At 41.6% G+C, this 21,449-nt stretch overlaps 1 protein-coding gene across 1 annotated transcript in view; it reads right to left on the bottom strand.

Annotated features, from left to right (window-relative positions):
- LOC100553421 (probable hydrolase PNKD) overlaps nt 1-21,177 on the bottom strand; it is a 43,343-nt gene extending 22,166 nt beyond the window's left edge. Inside the window, exon 1 of the mRNA XM_003214945.4 lies at nt 20,980-21,177. Within this exon, the coding sequence (XP_003214993.2) occupies nt 20,980-21,143 (164 nt within the window). The 5' untranslated portion in view covers nt 21,144-21,177. The remainder of the gene's footprint in view (nt 1-20,979) is intronic.
- Nucleotides 21,178-21,449: the final 272 nt, after the last annotated feature.

The following is a 21,449-nucleotide window of genomic DNA, read 5'->3' as shown; positions in this document are numbered from 1 at the left end:
AATGATAATTCCTGCTCCCTTGAGCGAAGGTTCTGACTGTGATTGTTTATTTTATTTATTGTTTAATTTAACTGAATTGTTTTGTCTTGTTTTAATGATGTGTTTTTACTGTATCAAGTTATTGTATATTGTATGTTGTTTTACACTCATTGGAAACCGCCCTGGGTACCTTTGGGGAGACAGAGCGGTATACAAATAAAGATGATAATGATAATGATGATGATTATTATTATTATTAATAATAATATTTCATCCCTGTCATATTTAGCTGACTGACTCAAAGAATTTGAGCAGGGCTTCATTTCATCAAGATTTGGATCCCCCAAAACTGTTTTCAGTGCCAAATTTTAGCATTGGGTCAGAAATGATAACAAGAAAGAGACCAAGAATGTGCAAAATACCATTTTCTACTAGGATCAAGAGTCAATAGTTAAGAGAAGGAAAGGGAGCCTTTGGATTAGTGAGCACAACTCCCAGGAAGCCTTGTAATGCCTATATATTATATTTTAAGTGGAAGAATGGGTTTTAAGAGAATTCTAGGTTCTACAAAGATTACTGTCTGGCTCTGTCTGACTCCACTGCACACAAAAGGATTTCATCTTACCAACAGGGCTGGTAAGACTATCCTTGAGGACTATGAAGATTTATTCTACTAAGCAGACCATGGAAGCCAGAATACATGGTGCAAGTTGGAATGCGTTACATGGAATTAAGGACACCAAAGAGCCAAATTATAGCTTTAAAAAGTTACTTTTTTTGAAGTCAAGTTTCAAAAATTCCCAGCTAGCTTGGCAAATGAGTTGGACTGGATAACCTTTGTGGTCTCTTCCAACGCAATGATTTTATGCATGGGGAATCTGACGCTTTAAGTCCAAAGGCATAATGCAGTACTCAAGACATCTCCACAGCACACACATTTATAACTGTGCGTGTTGACCAGATGTCAGTAACCACAAGAAAATGTGAATTCAAAATTACAACCAAGATTGCACAGTCAAATAAAGAAGGCGCATGGACAGCGCCTTCTCCACTAAAGGCCAAACATCCCCAATGAGATATCTATCTCCTTCATCTTAGCATTTTGTCAGGGTTATAAGAAAATGAGACAATTCCTATACAATGCTTGACATTTCTCTGTAACACTTTTGAAGAATAGAAGCCCATGTAGATGGTTACACAGAGTTAATGCAGTCACATTAGCTCATCCTCTGGAAAGGGAAAGTCAACCCCCCTTTGAACAAATTTTCCCAAGAACATGCTTGATAGAATCAGGTCGTATTAAGAGTCACCATGAATCAGAAATGAGTTGAAGGCAAACTACAGCAACAAAACTCAGGTCTACTTTACAAATCTCTGTTCAACAGAATTGCCACAATAATAGTAATTGGAATACCAACAGTAATAATATCCTCCTCCTCCTCCTCCTCCTCCTCCTCCTCCTCCTCCTCCTCCTCCTCCTCCTCCTCCTTTCCACCCACTAGTGCTCCTCTCTCCCACACACATACTGGAACATTCATTGCATTTTGATGCCCTGGCTCACATTAAGCTCTAAATCCATTTTTGGACACTTGTCTGTTGATTCACAAACCATTCCCGGAAAAATTTCCAGCTGTACAATGCTTCCCTTTGTGAGAGAAACAGAAATGAATTCATAATTGGTCCTTACTCTCTATTGTCCCAAACTCCATGATTCCTGGCAATTCCTCTACAAGTCCTAGGAGTCCTTTCTCAACCAGGGAAAAACCTGAAACCAAGACTGCACCAACATTTTCTCTAACTATTTGGGATAGACATGGCAAGATGTAACTACGTAAAGAACATGATTATGGTACAATAACAGGGATCTAGAGAGAAATGAAATCAGAGAGCACTGTGGGATAAAAGCAGGAAAAGAGAGATTATCTTGTTGACGTGGAAATGGAAGCTCTATTAAATTTCATTCATTCTCATTTTCATCCTATTCCTGGAAGAGATTTTCCAGCCACACGATGGGGATCAGTTTGTCTCTGCCTTAGTAAGGCAATGTAGCAACTCTCCCCATCGTCAAGAGTGAAAGTTGAGCTCCATGCATTGCAGGGTCTGCGTTTCCTGCCATGCCACCTGGGCAACCAGCAAAGGACATGCAGTCTGAGCTGTCACACACTCCACAGTCATCTGGCTCCTTATTTCAGGCTTTAAACCTTGAGGAATGTTACAAGAAAAGCAGGTTGAAAGCTGGCCAGCTCCCTCTCAGAGCAGTTTCCTGGAAGACAGATCATCCTCCAAGCTGTGACTACAGGAACTTCCTCTGGCAAACCTTCATTATGAACACTCATCATTACATACTCAGCATGTGTTGTCAGCTACCGTTGAGATTAATTTTAAGCAAGTGGGGGCTGTAAGCAGAAGACGTACTGGTCATCTAGAGAAGCACTGAGATTCACCCAGCCCTTCAAGGCTGTTGGGATTGCAGATGATCCTCCATTTAAGTCTATGAGTCCCAAAAGATTGGAGCGAAAATGTTTATTTGCTTGCTTACTTCCTTGCTTTTTAATTTGCTGATTAGGATGTTTTGGAAGTTATATAGTGGGCTCTTGGTATCCACTGTGGTTTGGTTCCAGGACCCCTGTGGATACCAAAATCAGTGGATGTTCAAGCCCCATTATATACAGTGCCATTGTAAAATGGTATCCCTCATATAAAATTGCAAAATCAAGGTTTTCTTTTTTGAAGGAAGAAAGGGCAAGATGGGAGAGGGAGAAAAAGAGGCGATGGCAACTAGTGGATCCCATGCTGGTGGAGCACTGAATCCAATCATGTTTCACTTTAAACTTTAAAAGAAATATCCAAGTTTCTTAACTTGTTCTGGAAATAGACTAAAACCTAGGATCATGCAGCAGAAGTATGTTTTCAGTGTCATGTAATAGGAGCCCCCAATGGCACAATGGGTTAAAGTTAAACCCTTGTGTCAGCAGGATTGCTGACCGAAAGGTCGTTGGTTTGAATCCAGGGAGCAGGATGAGCTCCCATCTGTCAGCTCTAGCTCCCCATATGAGGACATGAAACAACCCTTCCAGCAGATGGTAAAAAATCAAACATCCGGGCGTCCCCTGAGCAACATCTTTGCAGACGGCCAATTCTCTCACAACAGAAGCGACTTGCATTTTCTCAAGTCGCTCCTGACACGAAAAAAGTGTCATGTGATGTGCTATTATCTTTTTAATTATGTTTGAAATGTGCTTTATATTGTTTTTAACTATGTACTTCTTAGATAATTGTTTATATTTTAAAAACTTTGATGTAATGCAGTTTTAGCTGGGATTTGTTTTAAAGTGTTGCAAGCTCCCTTGCACTCTCTTCTGGGAGAAAGGTAGGGGATAAATAAAAAATTAGATTAAAAAGACTGGATTCGCCACCCCACTAACACACGGAAATTACCAGCCACCAAGGGGATGGCAGAAAAATAAATAAGGGACTGGTAGACAGGAGAGAGAAAATCAATAGGACCACGCATTCTAGAGCCCATTCACACTATGCAGTTCACTGTACCATGATTTCATTCCATGGAATCATAGGCTTTACTGTTTGGAAAGGAGTCATTAGAATCACCAGGTATCCCTGTCCAAACTACAAATCACCTCATCATTATGCCTACAAGTTTTGCATTTCTTTTTTTTTTCATTTTCAGTTTTTTTATTTAAATTATTGAAAAATTTTGAATTTTACATATTCAGTACTTAAAACTTATACATTCTTTAACAAATTTGCAATACAGAGTTATGTATATCAAGCTCCTGTAGTATTTTCACTCTCTAACTATATTACATAGTCATTTTATTTACCTTTTGTTACCCCTCACCTAGTGCTATCCCTTCACCCCAGACCAACCAATTACAATATTTATTTCCAAAATTCCATTGTTTCTTTTACAGGTTTTTCCCCTTACCTTCTACATATACAAACTATAAATTTTCCCCATATCTTCCCAAAATCTTCCTTTTTTAATAACTCTCTTTTTTATTTTAATATTACATGTCAATTTATCATTTATCGCAATATCCCAAATCTCCTTATACCATTCTTCCAATTGGCACTTCTATTGCTACTCAGAAATACAACCTACTCATTCATAGCTATAAAGAGTGATTATCAGCTTAGGAATTGTTGTCAGTATCACAAATTCTGCTCTCAGTCCAGTCACAAAAAATAGTGTTGGCTGCCACAACCAACCAGCAGCCTTTTTTAGTTTCAACAGCCTAATGTAGAAGATGGGAAGGAGTCAACTGGGAGTCAGAAAGCCTTTTCGACCTCTTCCTGCAGGTTGCCTGGAGATCTATCAGCAGAGCATAACCTACTTTCTGACCTCCTCTGGTGTACAGCTCATTCACTGTGGCAGAAAGGATACCAGAGAAAAGTTCAGTTTGTGCCAATAACGGAGTCTGCAAAGACACAAAGAGCCATACAACAATGCTGTCTTATGTGATGAAAAATATTCTTCATACTGCTATTAATGACAACAGTATTGATCCCTCGGCCACTCACTGTGACACATTTCTAAGCACTCCAGGAACAAACTCACTCACTATCTGTGCTGATCTATTGACACAGTGGAATTAACACACATTATTCTCAGAGCCTCTTCCACTTGTTATTATTGTCTGGGTGAGCTACAGTTATTAAAGTCTTAGGATGTGAATGCAGTATTTAGAAAGAGCACAGTCGAACAGTTGTTTGCACAAAATACCCAGGCAGCCACGCTGAGCATAAGATTAATTTCAAAACCTGTACTATATAATAGCTTTATTAGGTCAACCACAGAAACACAAAAATCCACCTTGAGGCTGTTAGGCCACTGTATTTTTTTCCGTGTCAGGAGCGACTTGAGTCGCTTCTGGAGTGAGAGAATTGGCCGTCTGCAAGGACGTTGCCCAGGGGACGCCCAGATGTTTTGATGTTTTTACCATCCTTGTGGGAGGCTTCTCTCATGTCCCCACATGGAGCTGGAGCTGATAGAGGGAGCTCATCCACGCTCTCCCCGGGTGGGATTCGAACCTGGCAGCCTTCAGGTCAGCAACCCAACCTTCAAGTCATGAGGCTTTAATCCACTATGCCACTGAGGGCTCCTAAGCCACTGTAGAAGAAAAAGGAGTTGAGCAATTGTTCCCAACTACTGTGCAATTAAAAATGACCTCTTATGGGCAAGGATTTGCGCTCCAATGAGGTACAAGTTTTGCACAGAATTGGCTTTAGGTTTTCCTTAGCTGCTTTGATTGTCAGTACTTTGTACTAGGGGTGGAAAGAATATTTGTAATTGCTGTTGGTCTTCCATATCTGCAAGTTTTGCATCCAAGGATTCAACCAACCAGGGCTAATAAAATAAAATAAAATTCCCTAAAACAAACCCTGATTTTGCCAAGCACTACTCTAATGGAGACATAGCTTCCTGCCATTTCATGGGCCCCTTCCACACAGCTGAATAAAATCCCACATGATCTGCATTGAACTAGAATATATGGCAGTGTGGACTCAGATAACCCAGTTCAATGCAGATATTGTGGGATTTTATTCACTGTTGATATTCTGGGTTATCATTCTGATATTCTGATAGATTCTCGGACACTCTCCAGCACTTATTTAAGTTGCTCCCCATTTTACTATAAGGGACACTATTTATGATGCCGCTGTATGAAATGGGATCTGACCATCCACATATTTTGACATCTAGAGGGGATCCTGAAACCAAACCCCAATAGTTCCCGAGGACCCACTGTATTTGATTCACTGCTGACATAGGAAAAACTGACTGGGAATAATTACACAAGGGTAAGAACCATGTGTAGTTTTTACCCAGCATTCATAGATCCTAAAGTGTTTCAGGAAATTATTATGTGCAGAAATATATAGAGGAAGAAAAAACACGGAAATTTTTCATCCTTGCTTGTGAGGACAAAAAAATCAGATTTACATCCTTATGTAACTATATTGGGAACATGACAGGAAAAGCAAGCCTCCAGTTATTTTACAGTATCTGTCAGAAGCTCTTAACATCACTGATTACAGTATTCTGCTGAAGCACTTTCCCAGGTAGAGGATGCTCTGAATGCATCTGCACTGTAGAATTGATGTAGCTTGACACCACTTTAACTGCCACGGCGCAATGCTATGGAATTGTGGGAGCTGTAATTTTAAAAGGATTTTGGCCTTCTCTGCCAAGAAGTGCTGGTACAAATCCTAGGATTCCACAACACTGAGAGACAGCAGTTAAAGTAGTCTCGAGGTGCATTAATTCTATAGTGTATGTACCCTCTGAGCTGGTGACCAGCACGTTAAAGCGCTGAGCTGCTGAACTTGTGGACCAAAAGGTTGCAGGTTCAAATCCAGGGAGCGGAGTGAGCACCTGCCGTTAGTCTCATCTTATGCCCACCTAGCAGTTCGAAAACATGGAAATGTGAGTAGATTAATAGGTACCACTCCTGCAGGAAGGTAACGGTGCTCCGTGCAGTCATGCCAGCCACATGACTTTGGAGGTGTCTACGGACAATGCCAGCTCTTCGGCTTAGAAATGGGAGATGAGCATCAACCCCCAGAGTCAGACACGACTGGACTTAAAATCAAGGGAAAACCTTTACCTTTACCTAGCTGTTTTAAGTCTCTCACGGCATAAAAAGCAGGGAAGGGAAGGAATAGGACAGTACCTTTAAGACAGTTTTTTTTTATTTTAGTGGGTATAAATCCAAACTCTCAGTATTACATCAATCATAAAGGTGCTGCCACATTCTTTGTTTCTCCTTCTCTGTTCCTCCTTTTTATTGATTTAGGATGACAGCATAGACATGTTTATAAAACGAGGACTCATCCTCTCACATAAAAAAGTCCTGAGCAGATGGTAGAAATTGAGGCCAGATTGTTGTAGAGGATGTAGCAGCAAACGTTCACAAGGGAGGCATAAATCTTACTGGATTATTAATTCAGAGCCTTATTTTATATCCTCAATGACAGCCAGACATGTGCCCTTAATCACCGTTTCCTATACTATGTTCCTGCAATCACAATGCAACTAAGGACCTATAGAAAAGCAACTCAATACACACTACAAGCAACAGTCATCATCAAGAAGACTAAAGGAGGGAAAATGTGTTGAGATGTGCATAGAGCAGAACTGCTTCAACAAGTATATATATATATATCTCAATTGGCAAATTGTACCTGTTCGTATTCAATTTTCTTTTAATAGAAAATATAGTATCAGAGAAAGAAATAACATGGAAAGAATAGCAATAAGTTCCTACATCAAAACAAAGAGCTGTTCAACATGCTTCAGCAAACTTTTTATTAAAAAACAAAGAAAGTGACTAGATCAGCAAATAAGTAAAAAGATTTAATCTTCAAGAGATCAAGCGAAGGCTTCGTCCAAAAGGTATCAAAGGTTAATTTGTGTCATCGAAGGCTTTCATGGCCGGAATCACTGGGTTGCTGTGAGTTTTCCGGGCTGTATGGCCATTTTCAGAAGCAGTTTCTCCTGACGTTTCACCCACATCTATAGCAGGCATCCTCAGAGGTTGTGAGGTCTGTTGGGAAACTATGCAAGTGGGGTTTATATATCTGTGGAAAGTCCAGGGTGGGATAAAGAACTCTTGTCTTTTTGAGGCAAGTGTGAATGTTGCCACCCTGATTAGCATTGAATAGCCTTGCAGCTTTAAGTTCTTTCTCCCACCTTGGACATTCCAGAGATATATAAACCTCACTTCCTTTGTTTCCAACAGACCTCACAACCTCTGAGGATGCCTGCCATAGATGTGGACGAAACGTCAAGAGAGAATGTTTCTGGAACATGGCCATACAGCCCGGAAAGCTCATCGCAACCCAAAGGTTACTTTGTTTTCTTTATTTCACCACCATCCACTTTTCTTATTATTTTCAGTTTGGTGGCCAAACATAAAGATATATATTTTCTTTGTATATGTTGGGTTTACTTGATGAAGCAGACTAACCTAATTGTTTTACTCTGTTTTGCTATTCACACATGGTCGTACAGGTCAGCTGCTATGACTCTGCCTGTTGTAAGCAGGCACGCAAAGTAGTATCAACTAGAATAAAATCCCCTGTTCAAGCTTTGTCGCATCCTTTACTGTAGATTCACTGGTGCAACTTCATACTGAAACTTTATGTAATCTCTCTTAGAGCATGTAAAATCAGTTGGTGAGTGTGTTAACTAAAAATGCAAAGCACAAAGCTGATTGGGGAGCTAACTGAGCCTGGGAGTTTTGGCAACTGTTACATATAGTTTTATGTGCAGGAGCTTACCAAAGAGAGGTTTGCTTTTGGATTGTTGGAAGAAGACCATTTACATGGAAATCTAAGGACTATTTGAATCTCTCTCAAAGGACACTGTGTGAGTCAATGCAACTGTTCATATGCCTGTATATATGTTGCTCTGCATTTTAAAGAGCAAACTTCTTGTTCTTTGGGTTGAGGCATGTTTTCCGGGCTGTATGGCCATGTTCCAGAAGTATTCTCTCCTGACGTTTGTGAGGACAACCTCTGCGGATGCCTGCCATAGATGTGGGTGAAACGTCAGGAGAGAATACTTCTGGAACATGGCCATACAGCTCGGAAAACATACAACAACCCTGGGATCCTGACCATGAAAGCCTTCGACAACACATTCTTGTTCTTACTGATCATCTGCGTGGCATATCTTTTCTCTGGCAAGACACTGGTCAAACGTGAACTACGCGTGATTTTCATTCCGCCACAATCTCAACCCTCCTTCACTACATTCCCAGTACCGACAATGCTTTAAAAAAAAAACTCCAGCTAGGCAGAGAACAAGGAAGAAGGGTGTGGATCAGCATAAAAATACTATTTAAAAAGGAATTTCACTGTCAATGGGGTTTGTTAACTGAGGCGTGTATTATTTATGTGCCTTCAGGTCGCCTGCCAACTTACAAATTTCACAGGGTTTTCTTAGGTAACAAATGCTCAGAAGTGGTTTTGCCAGTTCCTTCCTCTGAAATGTACCCTACAGAACCTGATATATGTTGTTGTTCTCCCATCCAAATACTAACAAGAGCTGACTCTACTTAGCTTCCAAGATAAGATGGGATCCGGTGCTTTTGGGGTATTCAGTATGCCTGTACAAAAATCTCTTCATCAAAGGAAACAAAGAGTAGTAACCAGAGAACAGTCCTGATCAGGTTAGCAACAGCAAACTGGGAAATCCTCATAACAGGTTTGGTCAGCTGTTGATGCTCTCAGTGGAACTTTTTTGATCCTGGTCTTGCAGAATAATCCTTTTCTAAATTTGGATTTCTAAAAACCAAATAAGGTCGATGAACAAAGTCTTCCATATCTGCTATTTATGGTCTTGCGTTTGATTTTTTTAGTAGAAACTGGCTTGGAGAATCTGTAAGCTGAAGTCCAAAACATCTAAAAGGCCAACATTTCTTCCATCCCTGCAATACAAGATCACCAGAGTTGGAGAAAACATGTCAGATTTCTAGAACTTCAGGACTTCAAGAAAAGAGCAAAGGTACAATCCAAGATGGCAAACCAAGGCTTTTCTAACATGACTGAACTAAAATCAGTACAATCATTGAATCCTCACTCCAACTGGGGGGAAAAATCCATATTTCCTCACACTGCAGGTATAATTTAAAAGAGGTACAATTTTCACACAAGTCTTGGAAGAATTGCCTTTTTCAGGCGATAGCTCACAATTTCCATGCTGGATAAGGGTTCTGTTGTTCAAAAAGGATCCTCTTCAAGCTGTACTGCACATAGTGTTGCTAATCACATACCATTATTGGCCAGCTCTTCCAATGGCTACCACTGGATGACAATCTTTATGAAGCATGGGCAAGGCAAAGCCACTTATTCAAAGTCCTGTTGAAATTGCACAGATAGAGTAGAAGAGGGGAGGGACAGAAGTACCATTTTCTGACGTCCATCTTCTCCTTTCTGCTATTATTTTGTTGTTTGGCTGGAGTCAAGCATAACTTCCAAGAAGCTAAAGATGAGAAATACCTATATACCTCTATCTGTTGTCTGTCCTGTCTGTGAATAATGGTACTGAATGTTTGCCATATATGGGTTCTGTGATCCGCTCTGACTCCCTTTTGGGGTGAGAAGGGCAGAATAGAAATGCTGTAAATAAATAAATAAATATTTTTCCTGCCAATGGCAGAAGTGTGAGGAAAACTGAGTGTGCAGTTCAAGGGACAATGTGTCTCTCCATGGATTTCAGGTCATGGAGGGACAATGGAAAGGCTAAAAACCATGTAAGACATTTATCTGCCTGAGGTATAGGAGAGCATCTCCCGATTTCCATGTAAAGGGGCACCTGGGCTGACAGATGAAATGTCAAAACTTTTAGTGGGACAGTGTCTAGCATTCTCACATTTCAGACCAGAACTGAAACCAGAGCCAGCTGCTCTTTGGACTACAGCTCCCAGAACTCCCCAGCAAACACAGTCTCCCGGTACGATTTTGGAAACCAGACCAAAAATAAATAAATAAATCACAGACACTTAAAGGGTTAGAAGGGGTTGAAAGGCCCACCCCTTCCAGCTCCCACCATGCAGGAATATACTACTAAAGCACTCCTGAAACATGTCCATCCAAGATCTGTTTGAAGAGGTTTTAAGATGAAGAGTCCACCATCACCCAGTGCCCCAGGCAGTCTATCCCACTGTTAAACAACTTTGACAATCAAAGAGATCTTCCCAATTTTTAGGTGGAATCTCTTTTTGCAGTCACTTGGTTTGTGTTCTTCTACATGGTATTTAAAGTTAACTATCATGTTGTGCCTCAGTCTTCTCTTCTTCAGGTTAAATGTACCCAACTCCTTAAGGCATTCCTCATAAGGCTTAGTTTTCAGCCTTTTAACTATCTTGGTAATCCTACTATATACATGTTTCTCAGCTTGTCAATACTCGTCTTGAATTGCGGCACCCAGAACCAGACACAGGATTCCTGGTGTTGTCGGACAACATCAGAACAGAATGGCAATTTTTCCCAACCTTTGGACAAATTATTCCCTCCTAAGAGCAAACAACTCTTTTGATTCTCCAAAAGAAAAATGTGAAATATATCACATCATATTGTGATTGCCCACCCAGACTACAGGAATGCACTTATCTGCTACCTATGCATGACAACAGTCTAAAGCTTTAAGGTCCAAAGGGTGAAAACACTAGATAGTTTTGATAATGTTGCTACAGTCATTATGTAGCATTAAACCACTGTCCACAATAATAGCTCTCGAAAAACATAGTAGTCTTTTTATTTTCAATTTCATATCGTTAAGTAGGAACTAGTTTTACAACTATGCAAAGTAGCTTACTCTCCCTCTTCTAATGGTTCCTCCCCCATCTGTATATCTGGAATAGCTGGCTCTCAAAGGTGAGTTCCTAGAAATGATAAAAAAATTTCAAAAGGCAACATGGGCAGGGGAAATGGAATTTAATAGGACATGCCACATGCAGCTAAAACAAGAAGACCGGACAAAATCAAAAGCAAATTCCTTTGTAGCCCTTCGAGAATTAAAGGTCTCTCTCTGGAGAGATCAGACTTTCCTGCTGTTAAACTCAAAGTGGCTTACCCACACAAAATAACACAAGAGGAATAATGCAATATCCAAGAACTGCCAGCACAACTCAGCCCCACAAAGTCTGTTCTGTGCAATGAAATGGCATTTGATGGCCTCTCTCAAAATCTTGATCAGATAACAGTCACATGGGAAGCACCACAACAATGGAAAGTCTGAACGTGCATTTCTTCCACCTTATCATGCTGCACTGAGCCACAAGATTCAAAACAACACCTCACAGGACTATCTCCAGCAGACTGGAATGTTATTTAATTCCAAAGGTTATTGTTGTTGTTGTTTCCCCATGGACTGACTGTGTGCACAGCATACATGCATTACGAACACACAGATTCAAATCAAAGACTCACCCTTCTCTTTACTGACTTAAAGCAAGATGAATCCAAAGGAGCAAAGTCTCCCAGTCTTAGTCCCTGAACATGCCAGCTTTAAATGAAATTCCAGTACCTTGGAAGGCAGCTATCAGGAAAATAGTACTTTGGCAGCAGGATGAAACAAACAGAAAGAGATTTTCTATTCATGTCTGTTTGTTTAAGAAAAGATAGCTGGTGGCCAGAAAGGTCCGATAAGTGCGCAGTTTCATCAATGAAGCTTGATTTTTACTTGAAGAAAGGGCTTTCAAGTGGTGCCATTCTAGTTACACAATGATCTCTGATTTTTCAGGGTTACCCACTGCATGAAGAGCCTCCATGGATAGAGATATCTGCATACTACCGAAAAGGAGGATGAAAACAACCATGGGGAAGAGGTTAAGCTAATACTCTTATTCCTACTTTTCCTCTTCATTTTTGCCCTGTTTAAGAACACTTCTGGTTTTAAAAAATTAGTACTGTAATTTTAGTATTAAAAGTATACCGGGGGGGGGGGGGGGGGGAGAGAGAGAGAGAAGAGAGAGCTTAACCAGTGGAACTGCCTCTCCTGACAGCTTTCTGGAATGATAATTCATATTCAAAAACGATGCTCTTGGGAATCTGAAGAGATCCAGGATTGCAAAAATGCCTTCTGCAGCCACATGTCTACTGAGCCAACCCCTAGCAGATTGTCTTGCTTGTGAACAATCATGCATTACATTGCAGACATAGAGAATACTGGCCTACCAGATGTCTGACACCCAGAAACTCCATCCAGCAAAGCCAGGATGCATGAGCGTGTAGAAGCTCTAGTCTGAAATATCTGCAAGGCACTATGGTTTTCCTTCCTTATCTGGCAGCTGTATCCATGACTGAGCAGCCCTTTTTAGGATCCACTCTGCTCACCTCACATGGAGAAAGGGCTAGAAAAGGTGCCCTAAACATAGTCTGCCTCTCTTATCCCTGACTGGACTGCCGCGTCCAGAGGGGTCACCACCCTGCAGCCAAAAAAGAAAAATGAATTTTTAAAAACGGAACGTACTGACACTGTTGGACAACTCAGACAATGAACGCACAAATTGAAGGAGAAAGGGAGAAATGTGCCAAGAGGAAGGCACGTCAAACCAACCCTAATCGGGACCTCCTCCCATTTGGAAACCAATGTCCTCACTGTGGAAGAATATGTGGGTCAAGAATAGGGCTCCAAAATCACTTACGTATCTACCACCAGACACTACACCTGGAAGACAATCATATTCGGACAATGAGAGATCACCTAAGCTAAGAAAAAGGTAGGATTGAGGCTCCTTTGTTCCTTAATCCTAAAAGCAGGAAGAGGGAGGAATATCCAGACTAGCATTCAAGGCACTCGGGAAGTGGGTGGCCTTGTCTCATCTGCATCAAACAGACAAATAGTGGCTGGATGTCAGCCATCCACTATCCTCCTCAGACATTCTTTGAAAATGATGAAAAACATCTGACCATCATCACTCAAGATCATGGTCACCCTCATTTGCTCGTGAAATTTTCCAGAAATCTTCTATCTTTCTCCTTTTCATTAAGCCACAGTGTGCTGATTTTTTATCTAGCATCTTCAGACAGGAATCTGGACAGAGAATTGCCAAATCAAGTGGAGAACAGTGAAGATGTAATGTTCTAGTTAAAAATATATATTTTTATCTGGCCTTGGTACTGTTTCCCAGAAAGAACAAACTAGTAACTCATTTCTGGCCTCTTTAAAAAACAACTCCTGTTGTTCTGTGCTTTTCTTTATCCGTGAATAAAACGTTATGCTCTGAAAGGTCATATGTTCCGCCTGATTAAGTCAATGAACTCCTAAATGGATGAACTGAAGAGCCAGAACTCTAGATATTTGGAAAGCTATTGAAAACAAAATCCCTTCATCTGAGAGGTTGCTGAACAGCATTCTGCAAAATTGCGTCAAGAAAACATAGAGCTGAACTTAATTATAACTTAAGTGTAATTACACAGTCATGCGTCTGAAACACTTTACATTTGCCAAGAGCCAAGTTCAGCTCTTCAAATTGCACAGACACTAACATTTACTAAATTGGTTGGGGGAAAAACAAATAGGCCAGAAATACCTGAAAACTATAATCACAGCACCCAGGATTGCAAGCTTGCCAGATGGCAACGCGGAGTGTACTCTGGGCCTGCCAAAGGCATGTTTCCTATGAACCTACATCACAATCTACCAAGCGAAGGAGGAAACCTCACCCTTTACTGTTCTGTGGTAGTGGAGGGATCAGGAGTATGGGCCATTTGAAAGGAAGCCTTTCATTCAAAATCTCACTTCAGATATGAATTTGTTATATAACATGGAAGGGGGGAAGTGTGCCCTGCGCACAATGCCTTCTTCCAAGGCCAACAATGATACAGCCCTTGAACTTCCTGTCCCCACTGTCCTCTTGGACTGGCAGTTTTGCACAAAAAGAATTCCAACCTCCTAAAGCTCACACCTCCAAAATCAAACCCAGGTGCTCTTTGGGTCATGTAGGATTGTTTACTTTTATTTTTTATTTTTTTAAAAATATTTTGCTCATTCTTGAATCAGATGCTGCTTATATTGGATGCCACTCCCAGAGACTCAAAATTGATCTCCTAAAACTTAAGCCACCACTTTGAACCCTGAAATAAAACCTAAAATAAAACCTAATAAAAATAAAGTCCAAAAATCTCTGAAGACTAATGATGCCTTGATTTACAGCAGTGGTTCTCAACCCTGTAGGTCCCCAGAATTTTTGCCTTCAACTCCCAGAAATCCTAACAGCTGGTAAACTGTCTGGGATTTCTGGGAGTTGTAGGCCAAAACACTTGGGAACACATAGGTTGAGAACGATGATGTACAGCATCCCCAAAAAATGATGACCATGATGCTGTGAAATGTTCTGAGTACAAAGGAAATGCAATGTATACCTCTCTATCTCTTCACCAAGTCCAGGCTCTAAGGATCTATTGCTTGTTTAGCCAAAATAGCACAACCAGCATTTTAAAAAGAGGAACAATGAAGCTTGGAAGAAGCTCAAATTCTGCAGAAGAGTGAAGCAAAGAACAAGAGCAGGAATGGCATGTAGAGGTTGGACCCTGAATATCAGCACTCAGCTTTGCAAGATTTATTGCAATGTTCCTGTTCCACTGAACAACCAAGTGTAGGATCCCATTAGCAAATGCTTATGATTTCCTCCTAGCAAAGTGCCTATTGTACTATAGTAGGACTAAATGGTGTTTTATCTTAGTTGTGAGAAAAAAGACTGTAACACTTAAGATAAGATCAGGGTTTCACACAAGTAGGGTGTTTAACCTCTGAGCCATTTTGTCAACTTGTTTCAACTCTGATCCAACGCCGGCGAGTTCTGTGACCTTTGATGAAAGCATCTCTGCAGAAATGAGTATGTCAGATGACACAAAAAATCCAGTGAAATCCACAAGTATGTGGACAATTTCAACAGAAAGGAGGAAACAATGAAAATGAATAAAATCTGGCTACCAGTATTAAAAATTCTAAAATCAGGACAGTAAATAAAAAGCAACACTCAGAAAACAGAGGAATTCCAGGCATGAAACAATCAGGGCTAGCTAACACCTTCCAACAAAGGATTTCCCAGGCAGGAAGCAGCCAGGCTTTGAAGCTGCCAGGCTTTTCAATCCTAATCAAGGTGATTAATTGCAACATTCACACTTGTCTCCAACAGACAGGAGTTCTTTCTCCCATCTTGGAGCTTCCACAGATATAGAAACCTCACTGACCTAGTTTCCAATATACCTCACAACCTCTGAGGATGCCTGCCATAGATATGGGCGAAACATCAAGAGAGAATGCTTCTGGAACATGGCCACACAGCCCGGAAAACACACAGCAACCCAGATGACACTCTGTTTGGATATGGAAAGGTACAAAAGATGCGAAAAGATTTCTTCAGCCTCAAGGCAGTCCATGGTGGTATTCACTTTCCTTATTACTTGCAATGGGTTGGCCCTTCAAAGGTTATTGGACTGCAGTGACAATTAACCTTTTCCATCATAGCTAATGGTGGTACATGATGGGTGCTGTAATTCAATACTATCTGGGATCACAATTTGCTCAACTGTGGACTACAATGGCAAAGTCTGAATGAGTTTATTCTAACTACCATCTTCCCGATGTGAGACTCTTTTAAAGAATGTGTAAAGAATGCAGGAGAGGCATAAAGGAGCAAGGGAAAGCTTGAAGGCCTATTATAAGAAAAAGGAAGCCTCCTTTTCCTTACATTACCACAGCCATTTCCCATGTGGTTCATTTTGTAACCCTCCTCTCCAGATCACAGACCTCTCTTCCTGTCTAGTAAGAGCCTTTCCTTTTTAACAGGAACAACACCTTGGTTAAAGCTGTGCTTTCTAATCACCTATCTCTCCATCTATAGAACATGAAAGAGTATATTTTCTCATCCCCCTCTGAACCCATTTAACAACTCTGTAGCCCACACAGCCAGAATTTCACAGAAAAAGATGTTTATAAAACAATCCCCATATTCACAGGGGATATGTTCCCAAACTTTATGTGGATAGAGGGTTGTTGTGAGTTTTCCGGGCTGTATGGCCATGTTCAAGAAGCATTCTCTCCTGATGTTTCACCCACATCTATGGCAGGCATCCTCAGAGGTTGTGAGGTCTGTTGGAAACTAGGCAAGTGGGGTTTATATATCTGTGGAAGTTCCGGGTGGGAGAAAGAAGTTGAAGCTGCAAGGCTATTCAATGCTCAGCAGGGTGGCCAATTACAATATCCACACTGTCCTCAAGTTTTTTCTCCCACCCTGGACCTTCCACAGATATATAAACTTCACTTGCCTAGTTTCCAACAGACCTCACAACCCCTGAGGATGCATGCCATAGATGTGGGTGAAACGTTAGGAGAAAATGCTTCTGGCACATGGCCATACAGCCCAGAAAACTCGCAGCAACCCAGTGATTCCATCCATGAAAGTCTTTGACAACACATTTATGTGGATACATGAAACTGCAGATAACAGTGGAAAAAAACTATTATTTTCAATGAGACGAATTGAGAAGAGGGTGTGACTTGTACAGTGGCCTCTAAGTCAGGCAAGGGCAAACTTCGGTCTCCAGGTGTTTTGGATTTCATCTTCCACAATTCTTAACAGCTGATAGGCTGTTAGGAATTGTGCAAGCCGAAGTCCAAAACACCTGGAGGACCCAAGTTTGCCCACGCCTGATCTAAGAGAATAAATGAAACCATGGGTAAGTGGAACTGCATATATCAATTCTACCTCAATATATGGTATATATTGAGGACACACACAGTAGAGTCTCACTTATCCAACATAAAAGAACTCGCAGAACGTTGGATAAACGAAAATGTTAGATAAAAAGGAGGGATTAAGGAAAAGCCTATTAAACGTCAAATAATGTTATGATTTTACAAATTAAGCACCAAAACATCATGCTTTACAACAAATTGTCAGAAAAAGCAGTTCAATACATGACAACTTTATGTAGTAATTACTGTAGTTATGAATTTAGCACCAAAACATTGACTACTAACATTGACTACTAATTGAAAACATTGACTACAAAAACATTGACTACTAACAAATAAAGACAGAATTGCATAAAATGACCTTATAGTAACAACACTGTTGGAAGTTAAATCCGTAAAAAGGTTCAGCCCTTGCTGCCTAGAGAAACAGCTGTGGATCCGAGCGGGAGGTAGACTGCGTTGGATAATCCAGAACATTAGATACGTGAGGATCTGCGGTATATATACAAAAATTCTAAGGATATGGGGTTGTTCTGTATTTCTTACTTGTTTAAAACAGCACATCAAAGGAAAACACACAGGATAGAAAACTTAGATTTGAATAAGGCAACAAAGGATATTATAGAGAGTGAGGCTCATGCTTGGAAAAAGTTACTTTTTTAATGACAACTCCCAGAATCTCCCAGATAGCATGACCACTGGCCATGCTGGCTGAGAAATGCTGGACGCTGTTGGCCAAAATAAGTAACTTTTCTAAGCTTTGCTCAGGTCCATCTAGTTTTGTGTTCCTAATGGTAATACTAACTTCTCCTTGCTCTCAAACAAGAGTCTTTTCCTGCTCCTGAAAACATCTGCCTATTTTAAATACCAGATAAGAACCGCCTCCCAAAAAAACAGAAGCAAAATGCATATTTATCAAATTTTATACAGAACTGCAATTTTTTGACTTATTCAGAGGGAACAACGAAGAGATTTCTAGACAGCACACACATGTATGTCAGATGTTGCCAGCAGCTGACTCTTCCAGGGAAATACAGCAGCAGCAGCTGCTGGGACAACACAGCAATAGGTTGCTTAAATATGCTCAGAGCCAAACCCCTTGTCTTGTAAATGTTGTACAGTGCCGGCTAATATCAAGACCTAAATCCAGTGGCTGGTCCCAGCTCAAGGATTCTCCTTGAATCAATTTCTGAATGGCTAGTCAGAACGTTTGTAAATCCCACTGCTGTAATGGGTTTACTCTAGTTGAGACGAACAATTGGATTCAGGGCCAAGAGATTAGGGCAACATACTTTGGTATTCACACATCCACACATTCTTGAATGGGTTTGCTTCTACGCCAACGTTACTACAACGTCTAATAACTATTTCTCAGCCTTTCTGCTAATGTTTCAGCCTGCTAGAATGAATCACCATCATCTGGGTACCAAGATATATGAGAGCACTGCATTAAGAGTAAGTGTATGTACACATGCATTCATGCACGCATGCATACTGAGATGCCTTGGGGTATATCAACACTGTAAGATTAACACAGCTTGACACCACTTTAGCTGCAATGGCTCAATGCTAGGAGTTGCAGTTTTAAAAGGTCTTTTTCCTTCTCTAAATATAATGCTGGCGCCCCACCTAATCACAACTCCCAGGATTCCCTAACACTGGGGCAGCTAAAGTGGTGTCAACATACACCACCACCACATTTCAAAAGCTGACAGTATGCCATTGGATTGCTGTGAGTTTTCCAGGCTGTATGGCCATATTCCAGAAGCATTCTTTCCTGATGTTTTGCCTGCATTTATGGCAGGCATCCTCAGAGGTTGTGAGGTCTGTTGGAAACTAGGCAAGTGGGGGTTATATATCTGTGGGATGTTCAGGGTGGGAGAAAGAACTCTTGTCTGTTTGAGGTAAGTGTGAATGTTGCAATCGGCCAGCTTGATTAGCATTGAATAGCCTTGCAGTTTCAAAGCCTGGCTGCTTTCTGCCTGGGGGAATCCTTTGTTGGAAGGTGTTAGCCGGCCCTGATTGATTCATGTCTGGAATTCCTTTATTTTCTGAGTGGACATGAATCAATCATGGCCAGCTAACACCTCCTAAAAAGGATTCCCTCAGGCAGTAAGCAGCCAGACTTTGAAGCTGCAAAGTTACTCAATGCTAATCAAGGTGGCCAATTGAAACATTCACGCCTGCCTCCAACAGACAAAAGTTCTTTCTCCCACCCTGAACATTCCAGAGATATTTCCAACAGACCTCACAACCTCTGAGGATGTCTGCCATAGATGTGGGCGAAATGTCAGGAGAGAATGCTTCTGGAACATGGCCATGGAGCCCAGAAAACTCACAGCAACCCAGGGATTCTGGACATGAAATCCTTCAACAACAACATGCCGTTGCTTACGAAGATATCGACCAAGCTGTTCCCTGACATTTATCTTATTAAATCCATCCTTGACATTATCCAGAAGCATGCACACGCCCCCTTATCTTAAGGAACCTTCACTTCAGACAAAACTAGAGGCGTATCTACTGTGAAACTGATGCAGTTTGGCACCACTTGAACTGCCATGGCTCAATGCTACGGGATCCTGGAAGATGTAGTTTGGTGAAGCAGCAGACCTTGTGAAACTCCAGCTCCCAGGATTCCACACCATGGAGCCATGACGGTTCAAGGGGTGTCGAACTGCATTAATTCCACAATATGGATCCAGAGGCATCCCTATATAAGTGCAGTCCATGGAGAAAATGAAAATGCTCAGGGAAGTCTGACTCTATATACAGCAGTCCCTCGGTATCCACTTAGGTTTGGTTGCAGGACACTTACAGATATCAATATCCACAGATGCTCACGTCTACGTACCTTACAATTATTATTATTATTATTATTATTAAACTTTATTTGTACCCCGCTAGCATCTCCCGAAGGACTCGATGCGGCTTACAAAGGCCAAGGCCTCAACACACAATATAACAATACAAAACAAAAAGCAAATTAAAAACAATTAAAACAGTATAAACAACAAGCAATAACAATACGCTAAAACACAATAGAACTGGGCTGGGCCAGAGTAATGGGTACAAGATTAAAAGTGCTGATGTGACAGGTGATATATAAGGCTTATAGGGCAAGTGCAGAGTGCGATATGCGATCTTAATTCTAATAAAGTGCTTATGGGACTTGGTATTGGAGATTTCCTATTAATCTGGGAAAGCACATTGTCATAGTAAAGCGGTGTCCCTTATCTGAGGGTACATCTACACCAGGTATGGCTTAAGCGGCTGAGGGGGAAAAGGAAGGGGCCTGAGGCTGTTAGGAATGGTGGGAGTTGGAGTCCAAAACACCTGCCGGGCCCAACTTTGCACATTATTGGTCTACACAATAGGATTAATGCATCTTGAACTGCCAAGCTCAATGCTGTGGAATCCTGGGAGTCCAGGAGACCTTGCAGAACTACAAGTCCCATGGCAGTTAAAAGTGATGTCAAGCTGCATGCATAGATGCGCCCCTAAAATGGCAAAAATCAAAGATTTGCTGCCATATTGGAATGTTCCCAAGCCATGGAGGGTTGGATCCGTGGATACAGAGAATCCGCGGATACGGAAGGTTGCATCAACACAACAAACCATGGCTAAGGATCCCATCCATCCCTTCTCACATGCAAATCAATCACCCCGGCCAGCCTTCCCTCCCACTAGAGCATCCAATGGAGGAATCCCAGAGTTGGAGGAGACCCAATGCAGGGAAGGAGCCGAAGGATGACCCCTGGGCTCACCCGATGCGGAACAGCAGGGGCCCGGCCAAAGCCATGGGCAGCTGGAGCAGGCGCGGCGCGGCCCGGGCCTTGGAGGCGGCAATGGCCAAGGCCCGGCAGGACGAGGCGAGCAAAGCGGCGAGCAAAGCCACAATCCGCCGCAGAAGCCCCGCCAGCCAAGCCATGCTCTGCGCAGGGAGGAGGAGGGAGCCGAGCAGGGATCTGGCCCCGCCCCCTTCAGCCCCGCCCCCTTTGCCACCTCCCGCGAAGCCCTGGGAGTGCGCCCCTAGTGTCTGGCTGCGGAACGGCAGTGCCGCCTCTGAGCTTCCATAAAGTACAGGTTTTCCCCTGATATTAAGTCTAGTACAGTAGAGTCTCGCTTATCCAACGTAAACGGGCCGGCAGAACGTTGGATAAGCGCATATGTTGGATAATACGGATAGATTAAGGAAAAGCCTATTCAACATCACATTAGGTTATGATTTTACAAA

Source organism: Anolis carolinensis, chromosome 1, assembly GCF_035594765.1.
Source record: "Anolis carolinensis isolate JA03-04 chromosome 1, rAnoCar3.1.pri, whole genome shotgun sequence".
Lineage (NCBI taxonomy): Eukaryota > Metazoa > Chordata > Lepidosauria > Squamata > Dactyloidae > Anolis > Anolis carolinensis.
This window is presented reverse-complemented; position numbering and strand designations above follow the sequence as displayed.